The following is a 13,552-nucleotide window of genomic DNA, read 5'->3' on the forward strand; positions in this document are numbered from 1 at the left end:
TGGAGAAATCTTTAAAATTTTCTTCTCGAGAAAGGCGGACCGTGGATAATCGTATTAGTATGTACCAACATCCCTAAGAAGTGCAGATTAATGTTTGATCAAATCAATACGTCTGGGGTTGGATGGTGCCATAATAGGACATACAAATGTTAAATGGGAATATGTAGAGAAACGTCTTTGAAAATCCTTTTAAGAACATCTTGGTCATGATTGGCCATATTGATATCCAATCACCTTAGGATAGTGCACATTTGCAAGTGTGTTAAATCCAGGGGCTCCAGAGGTAGAGTGGGACCAAAATCGGAAATGAAGGCCTGGTAAGGGAATATACAAGAAATTAAAAGAATTCGTTTTAAAGACCAATAGGACTGCACTTAATCATATCAAAATGAAAATGTTCATAAGCTGTTTTGATTTAATTTTCATGCATCCGTGTTAGTCAGTATGGGGAACTGTTTTTGCCCAGTCTGTCAAAAAACGTTAACCTTGCTAAATATTTTAGAATTATGAATGATGAAAGGTGAAGATAATGAACAGTGATCAATCTCATAAATCCCATAACCAGTACAAAATAGAGAGTTAGGCAAACATGGACCCCTGACCATACCAGAAGTGGGACCAGGTGCCTAGGAGGAGTAAGCATCCTCTGTCGACCAGTCACACCCGCCATGGCCCCTATATTCTGATCAGATAAACGGAGTTGTCCGTAGTCAAAATCAGTGTGCCACGGACGTCTAACAATCGGTATGAAACACGTCAGACAGCATTTTATTAGGTCACCTGAATTCATTCAGGTGACCTATTGCTATCTGTTTTTGTCCGTCGTCGTTCGTCGTGCGTCGTGCGTTAACATTTGAACATTTTCAGCTTCTTCTCTGAAACCCCTGAACCAATTTCAACCAATTTTGGCATATAGCATCTGTGGATGGAGGGGAACAAAAATTGTGAAATTCGTGGTCCCTGCCCCCCTGGGGCCTGAGGGGTGGGGCAAAAACCATCAAAATGAGTGTAATTTAAACAAATCTACTTCTTTACTCCTGGACATCAAGAAGCCAACTGTGGGTATGATTATAATGAACGTTGAACCCTCTACCAAAATTGTGAAATTCATGGCCCCTGGGGCAGGGGTTCATGTGTTAGGGTGTGGCTCTATTGGTCATATAGTGAAAATGTAGAAATTCTTTGAAAATCTTCTTATCTGTCTCTGGGTATTAAGTAGACAAACTAATAGTATGGTAATGATGAGCAAGGATGCCTTTTTAAAAATTATGAAATTCATGGCCCCTGGATCAGGGGTTCTGGTGCTAGGGTGGGGCTCCATAAGTCATATAGTGAAAATGCTTTATTTCTCTGAAAATCTTCTTCTCTGTCCTTGGGTATTACGTAGACAAACCAATAGCATGGTTATAATGAGCAAGGATGCCTCTTTCAAAATTGTGAAATTCATGGCCCCTGGGTCAGGGGTTCTGGTATTAGGGTGGGGCCCTATTGATCATATAGTGAAAATGCATTTTAATTCTTTGAAAATCTTCTCCTCTGCTGCTGGGTATTAAGTAGACAAACTAATAGTATGATAATTATGATCAAAGATGCTTCTTTCAAAACTGAATTTATGGCCCCTGGGACAGGGGTTCTGGTGCAAAGGCGGGACTGATTGATTATATAGTGAAAATGCAATATTTCTTTGAAAATCTTCTGTTGACTGCAAAAACCATCAAAATGAGTGTAATTTTTAAAAAAAATATTCTTCTTTACTCCTGGACATCAAGAAGCCAAACTATGGGTATAATTATAATGAGCGTTGAGCCCTCTACCAAAATTGTGTTAGGGTGGGACTCTATTGGTCATATAGTGAAAATGTAGAAATTCTTTGAAAATCTTCTTATATTGGTTTTATCTAAGGAGTAAATAACCCCTTTCTTTATGATGTCTCAGACCTAGGTTTTTTAAAAAGGATTATTAATTGAACATAAAAATGACACGTGTACTTTATGACCACATAGCTATTCAATGTTTCTTCCATCCAAAAGTAAAATTCTTATATTTAAACACAAACCTAATTCAAACATTGGAAGGTTGTTACATGATACTCAGGTGACCTATAAGGCCCCTGGGCCTCTTGTCCACTGGGTCTTTGCCATGCTGTTCATAATTTCTTGTTTCACTTGGATCTGGAGCCGGAAAAATTCAATATACTGGACTATTAATTTCCCTTCCTAGCATCAATATATTTGGTGTAAATCCTGTACTTCGATTCACTGAGGATGGTATAGCATTGGCCAAGTGTGACAAGTACTCATCCCAATGTGTTATAGACCTGCTGACAAACATCTCACAACATCTATAAGGGTTGTATTAAAACGCTCTACGCATTTGCAGAAGGTCTAAAAAGCTGTTGTTCTTGCTTTGTAAATATGTAATCTTTCACAGCGTTGTTGAACAGGTTACTTTCAAAGCTGGAACCTCTATTTGTGAAAATTTGGCAAGGAACACAAAATGACATAAGTGGTTCATTGCTGCCCTTGCTGTTTCTTCAACTGATCGATTTGGTAATTGCACACATTCTACCCATTTGATAAATTGCTCCACCATCATCAATATGTAAGCACTCTGTTTAAAAGTATGTAGAAATGGTTCCATAAAATCCAAATGTACACGCTACATTGGCGCACCTGCATGGTATGATATCAATTTCCACGTAAATGTCCTGTTTGGGTTCTTGTTTCTGGTACAAAAAGAACGAAGAGAAACAACAAACTGTCTGAAATATGTTAACATATTGTAACAGTAAAATCGTCTGTTAGCGATTCTACCTTGACCTTCATGAACACATGAAAGCAGAAAATGGGACATTCTCAAGATGTCCTTCAAGCTATTGGTATTAAGAAGAATAACTCTGCATTAATAAGAAGAATAACTCTGCATTAATGCGATAGTGTTTATATTGGTATTAAGAAGAATAACTCTGCATTAATGCGATAGTGTTTATATTGGTATTAAGAAGAATAACTCTGCATTAATGCGATAGTGTTTATTTGCTGAACTAATTAGGAACAGTTCATCCTCACTTGGCTCTTCTTGTTTTTCAAGCCAACTGAAAACCAACTTGAGTTGTTCATCCTTTCATGTACTCTGCTCATCATTGATTTCTTTCCTGGTATATCCAACTATCCAACATGTGAGAATTAACAGTACCTTGACTTGCTATACTTTAAACATTGACTTCGCTAAGGGAACAGCGTTATCAACAGGATCAATACACTTACTCCACTCTTGATTTTTTTTGTGCAATAAGGACATCCTCCGCATGGCAGTTGATAGGGTTTAACAACATACCCGTATTTTTTACAAGTATCATGCAGCATTCTGCCATATTTTGGGGTATAGTAAGTTCAGGAGCACTACGAACAGTAACTTCTTAAAGGCATCCTGATGTTCTTGTTCCCAATGAAACTTGTTTCTAAATGCAAAAGGGTAGAGTGGTAACGAATTTTCTACATCTTTAATAAATTTTGTGAAAGTTGGTGAATCTGCAAAAACGCTCAACATCTTTTGTATAGTCAATAACTTGTCATCTCTCCATTGTATGAAGAAAACACTCACCTATTATCTTGTCATTTCGTCCTACTGTTCTGTCAAGGTGCTAAAAAGATCGCATTTCTTAGCCATTAACTTGATGCCATATTCCCTAAATCTGTGCAGAATATCTGCTGAATTTTAAAAATGATTTTCAAACCTCTAACTCAAAATTAATGCTTCATCAAGAAAAGCTAAAACTGTTTTTAAATCTAACCCCATGAGAGCCAGATTTATGACTCGCGAGGTGGTTGTTGCGTTTGTCAAACGAAAACTAAAATAACCCCCATTTGATTGTAAGCAATATCTTACATTTGTCATCATCTTCCTATAATTTGTCAATTTTGAAAACCACATGTTATCAGTTAAAGCAGCAATATGTTCTTTAATGAAGGGCAAAGGAAAGAGATCTGCCTTGGTTACTTTGTTCTACAACCTACAATCAACACCATCTCACACTACCATCCCTTTTTCTCATCAACACAGGAGACGATGCCCATTCTGACATATGTTGTTCTCTTACATCAGCTTTCTGCATCTTCTCTAAATGTTTCTCTTCTTCTTCTTCTTCTTCTTCAAAGGAAGCCGATGTCTTTCACCTTGTGATTTATCAAGTTGAAAACCCAAGAGTTGGGATTGCTCAAGGTCAACTGTTTCTATTTTAAACCCCCCCCCCCCGGCACCTGTTAGCTATCTGTCTTATATGAGCCGCTCCTAGCAAAAAGGGCCCTTCAGTATTTTAGTGATGTGTAAGACCCAGTTTTTCATTTGCAATGTCATTTGTAGCATTCAACATTTCTTCAACATTACCAATAAGTTGTTTTGTTTGTTGATTCATGTTTAACATCATTTTCATCCGTATTATCAAATCTGAATTCGGTTCAAAATCCATCAATTCTAACAATTCTTTGCTCTCATTGACAAATTTTATTGTGGCTAAGTTTTCAGCTGTGATATTAGCATGAAGGACTCTAAAAACAATATTTTTAACTGTTTCTTCACCAACTGATGGTAATGTTTTCAATTCCTCCACAGTAGCAAAATTTATTCTAACCTTGTTTTGTTTTCCCCATTTCCATTACCTGTGGAAGTATTTTGATCAACAAATTTGCACAGTATATTTAAAATGATTCTTTTCAATGAATCAACAATATATTTATGTTATACCGACTGCGATTTGTTTTTCCACGTGAACGCGCGGAATTTAGCATTCCGCTTTTGTAACAATGTAAAACAAATTCAATGTACATTGCTTATTTCGTTTTCAGTTGTAGTAAAACCTCTGAAGTAGCAAGCAATTTTCACATTATCAGAATGTGAAACCTGCTCAAAATTCTACAGTGACTACCGCATGAATTTTGTTCACTTACCGGCGACGTCAATATAGAAAAAAAAATACACCTTTTCTTTACTCAAACATGCAAGGTGAAGATAACGAGCAGTGATCAATCTCATAACTTCTATAAGCAATACAAATAGATAGTTGGGCAAACATGGACCCCTGGACACACCAGAGGTGGGATCAGGTGCCTAGGGGGAGTAAGCATCCCCTGTTGAGTTGTCACATCCGCCATGAGCCGTATATTCTAATTAGGCAAACGGAGTTATCCGCAGTCAGAATCAGTGTGCCAAGAACAGTTTAACAATCTGTATGAAACAGGTCAGGCAGCATTTGTTCCAATGATAGGTTGTATTGACGAACTCGATCGTTATAACGACCATATAATTTGCGAAATGCTGACTTCAATCGAGACTGTTCAAACCCCTGTACCATCAACTTGTTTGTCAGTAGCTTACCTCGATTTAAAAACTGACTATACGCAGAACAAGCTCTTGCATATCGAATCAGTTGAGATATATAAACACCATATGCAGGTGATAATGGAATATTGCTACATAAATATGGGAAGTTGACGATGGAGAAGCTGAAATCATCCCGTTTGTCATATGGTTGAGTTGTCAGTTTACCGTTAATGTCCATTTTCAATGTGTATTTCTGTAAGTACAAAGCAGGTATACACAAACAGCTCCACATAGAAATTTTACATAAGTCAATGTGAGTTCTGCACGAGCTGGCGGAAATAGCTTTTTTTTTTATTTACATGAGTGAAAATGTAGTACTTAACATTGTATAGCAGTTACATGTATATTTTGCGAATCTTTGTATGCATCTTAATACTTGCAGGCTTATCCATTGACGAGACAAACATCACGGTTTTATCTGAGAAAGATCTGTCGAAGTTCAACAAGGTGATTGGAAATGATATGGAATTGATTGCCACCTGCTTGGGATTATCACAAGTGGAGATAGATAGATTGAAGAGGGAAAATCCTACTTCCATGAGTACTGTGGTGCACAACATCCTTCTCACATGGAAACGCAAACGTGGTCCTGCAGCAACATTAGAGAACTTGGAGAAATCCCTACAGGACGCAGAAAGAGATACTGGTGCAGGCGTGAACTGGGATGTGTTTAATCGAGCAAAGAAGGCTATTCTGGAAAAAGAAGAAGAAATGAACTGATGCAGTAGATACTACACTGTGAAGGCGGAAGTACGTATGTAAATATGTTGTAGGTTGGTTAATTCAATAATCAATCTAATTGAATGACTGCAGTCTAGCATTATAGTGTATATAGTTTGATCTTTTATTTGTTTTTGCAATAGATTATTATATGTAAAAAAAAAAAAAAAAAAAAAAAAAAAAAAAAAAAAAAAAGAGCAGTCAACAAGAATGCTTGTGTATAATGGACGTTTTTACCAGCGAATACATCTGTAACTAAATTATTCGCATTATTAATTGATTGAATATTGTTTAACATCCCTTTCGAAAATAGTTCACTCATTTAGAGACGTCGGCAATGTCGGTGAAATGTTATACAATTTAGGTCCATGCTCGGCACTTACGGCCTTTGAGCAGGGAGTAATCTTTATTAGTGCCACATCTGCTGTGACAGTGCCTCGGTTTTTGCGATTTCGCGATCTCATCCGAAGGACCTCCCCATTTTGTCGCTTCTTACGGCAAGCAATGGAGTATTGAGGATCTATTCTAACCCGGATCCCCACGGGATACACTAAAGTTTAAAGGTTGGGCTTCAAAATCCTTTCGAAATATAGGCGTTTTATTTACGACGCAGTCACATATTCGCAAGAAATCGTTGCTAACTTTTTTTCCCTGTTTAAAACATAGCAAAACTCATTATTCAAACAGGTGCCCGTTGTAAATGTTAGTGTTAGGTACACTGTATCTATTTTACTATTGAATCTTGTAGTGTGTAGCTAGCTGATGTCAATCTATTATAGACAACAATGTCGGTATGTTTTGTTGTGGTGTACATTATGATGCATTATGTTGTACATTTAGATCTTGATATTCGTATGTAGTCCATACTGAGAGTAGTGAAATACAATGACCGGAAGCCAGAGCACTAGCATCATCATTTCAATTTTTTTATATGAATGTTTGCATTGGCCTTTTCTAGGAATCATATGATGATCAATGTAAGATATGCTTGCATGTACATTTGTCAAAGTAAATGAAAGTTAGCAGAAATTGCGTGTAAATGTTTTCACTAAATTTTAGTACTTGTAAATATATTGAATTGTCGATATATGTAAGGAAAGTGGCAAATTATGTCTGTATATACATGTACATGCAATTACTGAATTGTTGTGTCTTGTTTTTGATTTGTTTTGTTTGTATTGATTTTGGACACATTTCTAGTTTAAAACTGATGGTAGAGCTACATTTGCCTTCGAAGTTACTACCGAACAAATGCCTTTGCCAATGATAAATGTTTGTTATTCATGTACAGTTTCGATATTTAATCCTTGCCTCATAATTGTTTTCTTTTAGTAGTTCATCATCTGTAGAGAAAAGCATAACCTATTAGCAGACACAAAGTAGCAAACAAAAACAACAACAAAACAAAAACCCAAAAATGCTTTCAAATGTATAGCGTAGTTTTCTTTAAACTAATTGTTCCGTTTTAGGGTAAAAATGTAGTAAAATTGAATAGCGTTTGATTGGTCTCCATTGAATGAAAATCTTGTCATGGATTTCTGAGGATGTTATTCGGATTTAATGTAAACTGTCTATATTCGGTTTTACAAACTGTCTATATTTGGTGTAAACTGTGTTTATTCGGTGTAAACATCTATATTCGGTGTAAGATGTCTATATTCTGTTCAAACTATCTCTATTCAGTGTAGACAGTCTGTATTCGGTGTAAACTGTATATATTCGCTGTAAACTGTCTATATACCGTGTAAATATTGGATATTCGGTATACACTGTCTGTATTTGGTGCAAATCATGTAGTCTCACTTTTAAAGGCGTATATCTATATAGCAACATAAAAGAGATGTTTTAAGAATTCAAAAAATCCATACACGCCTATAAAGGTCATCAAATGGACTCCAATTCTACAAAGGAACATTCAGTAAATATATCCTAATTAAAGTACTTCTCAAGAGTCACCATGATTCAATTGGAATATATTGCAAACCTATTTTAATGTATTCATTATCAATAGCCATCAGCACTCAATAGATTGTATATCAAATACGCGAGAAAACAACATATGGAGTAAATACAAGTTGAACACAGTATGTACTCTTGGCTCTGACGAATCCATTGTTTTATTTGTGTATATTATATAACACTCTTTGACAGTCACTCTTCCTTAGGAAGCACAAGATTAAAACATGTAGAGAACAGGGTTCAACATTCACTGTATATTTAGTACCTTCACTTAGTCCAGCTAAAAAACTAAAAATAAACACGTGTTACAGTAATTAATTTAATATGCAAGTAGCCGTATGTAGTGGATAAAAAACTAAAAATAAACACGAGTTACAGTAATCAATTTAATATGCAAGTAGCCGTATGTAGTGCAGAAAAAAGCTTTTAAAATGCAAAGAGTTGTCTACCGTTTAGATTCAAGTTTGTCAAACCTATTTTGTGCTTAGTCACGGTGAGTTAGTGATGAGTATTTACTGTTTTACGGGAGGAATTGACATTTCTAGCATGAGCTGTGAAGCTGATTAGCTTCTTTTATCTTTATCTACAAGTTTGATTATATAACATAGCACTGAAACGTTTGTAGATGTCACTACTAACATTACCATTTCATTTTTTATCCAAATAGTTTGTTTATTATACATGTATATATTGGTGGGTTTTTGTTTTACAAAATCGTTCATTTTGTTTATGTATTTATGTATATTGCAAGAAAAATTGATTTGTTTTGAAAATGTTGTTTCCCCTGTATATGCATGTTGAGCTTTTTTTCCAGGTTTGATAACTTACTTTGAATGTACATGGTAAAGTGAATTCTACTCATTTTATGAAAAAGGCGTAAACAATGAAAACTTGTATCGTTATATAATGAGTAGAAAATACCTTTATTCTTTAAGATTTGATTTTATTAAATGTATTTGATTATTGCAACCCAAAATCTCCAAAAAGATATCAATGTATGATCTTAGATATGTACCACCTTATATATTAATGCAGGGGTAGATCCAGGATTTTATTGTAACAGGGGGCTGAGGGTTCTAGCATTAATTTCGGTTTTCAAAAGGGGGAGTTCCACCCTCAAAATGTGTTCTTTTTGCCATTTAACACATTTTCTGACAAAAAGGGGAAGCCCGACCTCTGGATCCCTTTGGATCAGCCCCTGCAATGCATGATCTTAAATATTAATTTGTGATCTTAGATATCAATGTGTGATCTTAGATATCAATATATAATCTTCTATATCATTATATGATCCTAGATGTCAATGTATGATCTTATATATCAATGTATTACTTTAAATACCAATGTAGGGTATTGGATATCAATGCATGATTTTAGATAGCAGTATATCATCTTACAATGTAAATATCTTACTTTAAATATTTGTGTATGACGTTAGATATCAATGTATAATCTTAGATATCAATGCTTAACATTAGGTATAATTGTATGATTTTAAATATCAATGTACGATCTTAGATATCAATGTACGGATTCAACATATTAACGTGGGTATCAGTGCACCTTAGAAATCAATGTATCATTATATTAGATTTCAATGTACGACCTTGTATCAATATCTGACCTTAGATATCAATTTACGAACAAAGATATCAACATACAACTTTAGGCATCAATGTATGTCCCATGACACTGTAGATAGCAGATTTATGATCTTCGATATATATATATATATATATATATATATATATATATATATATATATATATATATATATAATTACTTTTCGCAATGATCGGTAAAAGTATAGGTAATTTTTTTTAAAAAAAGGATACACGAAGACCTTTAGTAAAGCTATATATATATATATATATATATATATATATATATATATATATGGACTCTATATATCAATTGATATCAACATTTTTATATTATATTTTCATATATGCATGCCTTAAGTAATTCATCCAAGAAGTTTTATTGTTCTTTCATAGTACAACAATACATTACATGCAGGGTAAACTGGTCAAATTTCAACCAAGTACTTGAGTTTAGTTGACTTTGAGGGTCCGAGTATTTATTTTGTTCCATCATCACATGGCCCCCACTTATGTTCAGATCTGGGAATAATTAACCATTTAGTTTTCGCAGTTTCCTACGGAAAATGTCCGAAACAACACAAATGTATCTACGAAATATATGGCAAGATACAAGTCAATTAATTTCAACCACAATAGCATTTAATTCAGGGATTCAAACACAAAATCAACATATTATTAAAATTTCATTAGTACTTTAGTATATCAAAATGAATATCTTTTAATGGATTGGGGTCATCCAGCAATGTATTAAATAATGATACAAATCAATAAGGCGAGGGTTCTGGATTTGAAATTGAAATTCAGACATTGCTTTTAATAAGACATTGGGATATAATAATGTAAGATTGTTTCATACTGTAAAAATGCAGAACTCATTATTTTCTGAATGTATCTAGAAATCCAAGAATATGACGAGTAGAGTTAGATCTAGCTACAGTTTGGAATTCAAGTGGTGAAATTTATTCCTTTAAAGGAAAAGAAGTAGAGTGATTTCGACCAAATTCAATTTGATAACTGAAATTTTCTTGGGGAAAAACACACGGAAAAGTAGCAGTGATATCTAATTCTTGAAGTACTTGTATAACAACTGTAGAAACATAATCAACAGAATGAAACCTATACCTTTGATGTTAAAATTGCTTGAATGTTTCATGTACAAGATGTGAATATAAATGTGATATCCAAAGACAAGTGTATAATGTGAAAGTCACTATTTGATCAATTGAAAGCTTGAAAAACTGGAGTACATGTATTAGACCAATTCAACTGAACTAGTAGATTATCATCTGGGGTCACTAAAAATATGGGGCGAGTAGGGGAATTTTATTTTTTTATTTCCCCGAAAAAAAAAATGACAAAAGGCATCACACAGAGTGTTAATCAAGTTAACATTCAAAGAATCCTTGGTAGAAGATATAAAATCAACATTCTGTAACTTTAATCATTCACTCACGTCACTGGGAAGCAAGTTAATTTGAAATCATGATTTCGCGAAAATAAAAAAATGGGGTGGGCTCTTTTTTGAGGGGCGAGCGGGGATGATAATCTATCAATTATGCCCAACAATTCAAACAATAGTTTCTTAGCCACCACAGCATCGGTTGAAAAGGTACCACGTTTTGAGTATATTTTTTTTCCTATTTGATTTCTTTAAGTAGATAAGATAACTCGATATATATTTTTATGTAAAACTTTCAGAAGGTTTTAATAAAGTTGTAAGCATATTTTTAATCAGATAATTGAATGCATGCTCGCTTGCGTGGAAATGTTTAAGAATAATGGGAAAATAAAATAAAAAAACAAACAAACAAAAAAACAAACATTGCCCGTTCATCAAATTCTGGACCTGTGAAACTATTGATTATTTGTTTCGGCCTTAGTCAGAACGGGATCAGATATACATTCCAGGATGTGATGCCTTTGCCACTATTTTTAATCATCCATGGTACATATCATATTAGGCTTTTTCAGCGAGGGTCGAAATTGACCTACTTGTCGAAATTTGACTAGTTTACCCTTACAATAACACTGTAAATCCTGTTACAAGAATATTTAACATTAATTCATCGATTTATATGCACAATGTATGATTGTTAATTTTGGAGATGTCGCAAAGATACAGCATGTGGCCATGGTCGATCAATCAATATACAGGGCTCGAAATTATTTTATTCAAAGGTCAGTTGGGCTATCATTTTTATTTTTTATTGGTCCATTGATAAATTTTACAGTCCCTTAGGACTATTAAATAGGAAAACATTTTTCCTAAATTTCATAATGATGAAACATTTTCATGATTAGGCCCAGTTTATTGTTTATTCAAGCTGCCATTGTAACCAGCAAAATCTCAAAATTTGGTATTTACAATGATTTAGATGAAAATACTTTGAAATTCACTATTTTACAAAATTTCTCTGAATGCCTTTAAATACGAAAAATCTAAAGACACCTGAAAAATTAGTATCTTTATAGTATTACATGTATATTAATTTAATTTCATTTCTGACATAGCTAAAGCGACCAAACAAAACATTGCCCAACTAGGCTAATAATAGATGTAATTACCAAACAATCAATCGAGTACATTTTGGCTTTTTGCCCTGAATAGTTGGAAAAGATATTATTCTATCTGAAGAAAAGTTTAATCTTAATCAGAGCCCCTCCTGTGACCTTTACGTCACCCTTTTGTGTGAATGCAGAGGAATTGTCGGAGGATTGCTGACTGTATATATATACTTCACTTACAAACCTGCGTGGATTTATTTACATTGCGTTACTTCATAGTACAATTTAACAAGAGTGAAATCAAGAAATTATATTTTGCATGCGATAAAACCTGCATTCCATCATCTAATATTGACTAACACGATCGATGAGGAATTTTGATAAGTATTTAAATTCACTACCGTATTCCCAAAGGCACATACTCTTTACAAAGCACTAGCCAAAATCTATAATTTACTGGTCCCAGACCAGTAATTACTTCGAGCTCTGAATATGACATCGAAACAATGGGAAATGTCAAAACTTTATTACAGTACAAAATGACTCACATGCTTGCTTTGATATTCATGTTTTTGTTCTAAAATTCAAGGATTTACAAGTCACTAATAAACGTATATAATCATAAATTGTCTTAATTATTTCAATGATGTCTGTGGTCTGGTTGTCGAGGTCTTGGAGCGGATTTTATGATGTCATCCACACGTAGAATCATTTCTGCAGCCTCTGATGCACTCATTAATACTTGGCGCTTCACTTGAAAGGATTCAGTGATTCCACGCTTCTCCATGTCTCCTACTTCACCTTCAACCATATCTAAAAATAAATCCAAATAGGTCATTACATAGAAAATAAAGCATTAGAAATTTAGAGATCGAAAATAAATCCCAGAAAATAAATCGCTACAGATCTAAAAACAGAAAATAAGTTACTACAGATCTAAAGACAGAAAATGATTGGTTGAATATTGTTTTACGTCCCTCTCGAGAATATTTCACTCATATGGAGACATCACCACTGCCGGCGAAGGGCTGCAAAATTTAGGCCTATGCTCGGCGTTTATGGCCATTGAGCAGGGAGGAGTCTTTATCGTGCCACACCTGCTGCGACACAGGACCTCAATTTTTGCGGTCTCATCCGAAGGACCGCCCCCATTTAGTCGCCTCTTACGACAAGCAACGGATATTGAGGACCTATTCTAACCCGGATCCCAACGGGATTAAAGACAGAAAATAAATCACTACCGATCTACACACAGAAAATAAATCACTACAGATCTAGATACAAAAAATATATCACTACAGATCTACAGACAGAAAATAATTCACTACAGATCTACAGACAGAAAATAAATCACTACAGACCTAGAGACAGAAAATAAATCACTA

General features: G+C 34.5%; 2 protein-coding genes across 5 annotated transcripts in view; one reads left to right on the forward strand and one right to left on the reverse strand.

Annotated features, from left to right (window-relative positions):
- LOC125676208 (uncharacterized) overlaps positions 1–13,552 on the forward strand; it is a 441,312-nt gene that overhangs the window by 173,356 nt on the left and 254,404 nt on the right. Inside the window, exon 19 of one of the 3 annotated variants that reach the window (XR_008801283.1) lies at positions 5,762–12,793. The exons of the other annotated variants lie outside the window; for them this stretch is intronic. The gene's annotated coding sequence lies outside the window, so the exon portion shown is untranslated. Of the gene's footprint in view, positions 1–5,761; positions 12,794–13,552 lie in introns of those variants that run through there. 3 annotated transcript variants of the gene reach the window in all.
- LOC130052906 (T-complex protein 1 subunit beta-like) overlaps positions 5,558–13,552 on the reverse strand; it is a 36,656-nt gene continuing 28,661 nt past the window's right edge. Inside the window, exon 16 of one of the 2 annotated variants that reach the window (XM_056159104.1) lies at positions 5,558–6,072. In XM_056159104.1, coding sequence (XP_056015079.1) covers positions 6,068–6,072 — 5 coding nt within the window. In that variant the 3' untranslated portion in view covers positions 5,558–6,067. Of the gene's footprint in view, positions 6,073–10,020; positions 12,981–13,552 lie in introns of those variants that run through there. The other variant, XM_056159103.1, reaches the window with a different exon arrangement.

The sequence above is a fragment of the Ostrea edulis genome, chromosome 3 (genome assembly GCF_947568905.1).
Source record: "Ostrea edulis chromosome 3, xbOstEdul1.1, whole genome shotgun sequence".
Taxonomy (NCBI): domain Eukaryota; kingdom Metazoa; phylum Mollusca; class Bivalvia; order Ostreida; family Ostreidae; genus Ostrea; species Ostrea edulis.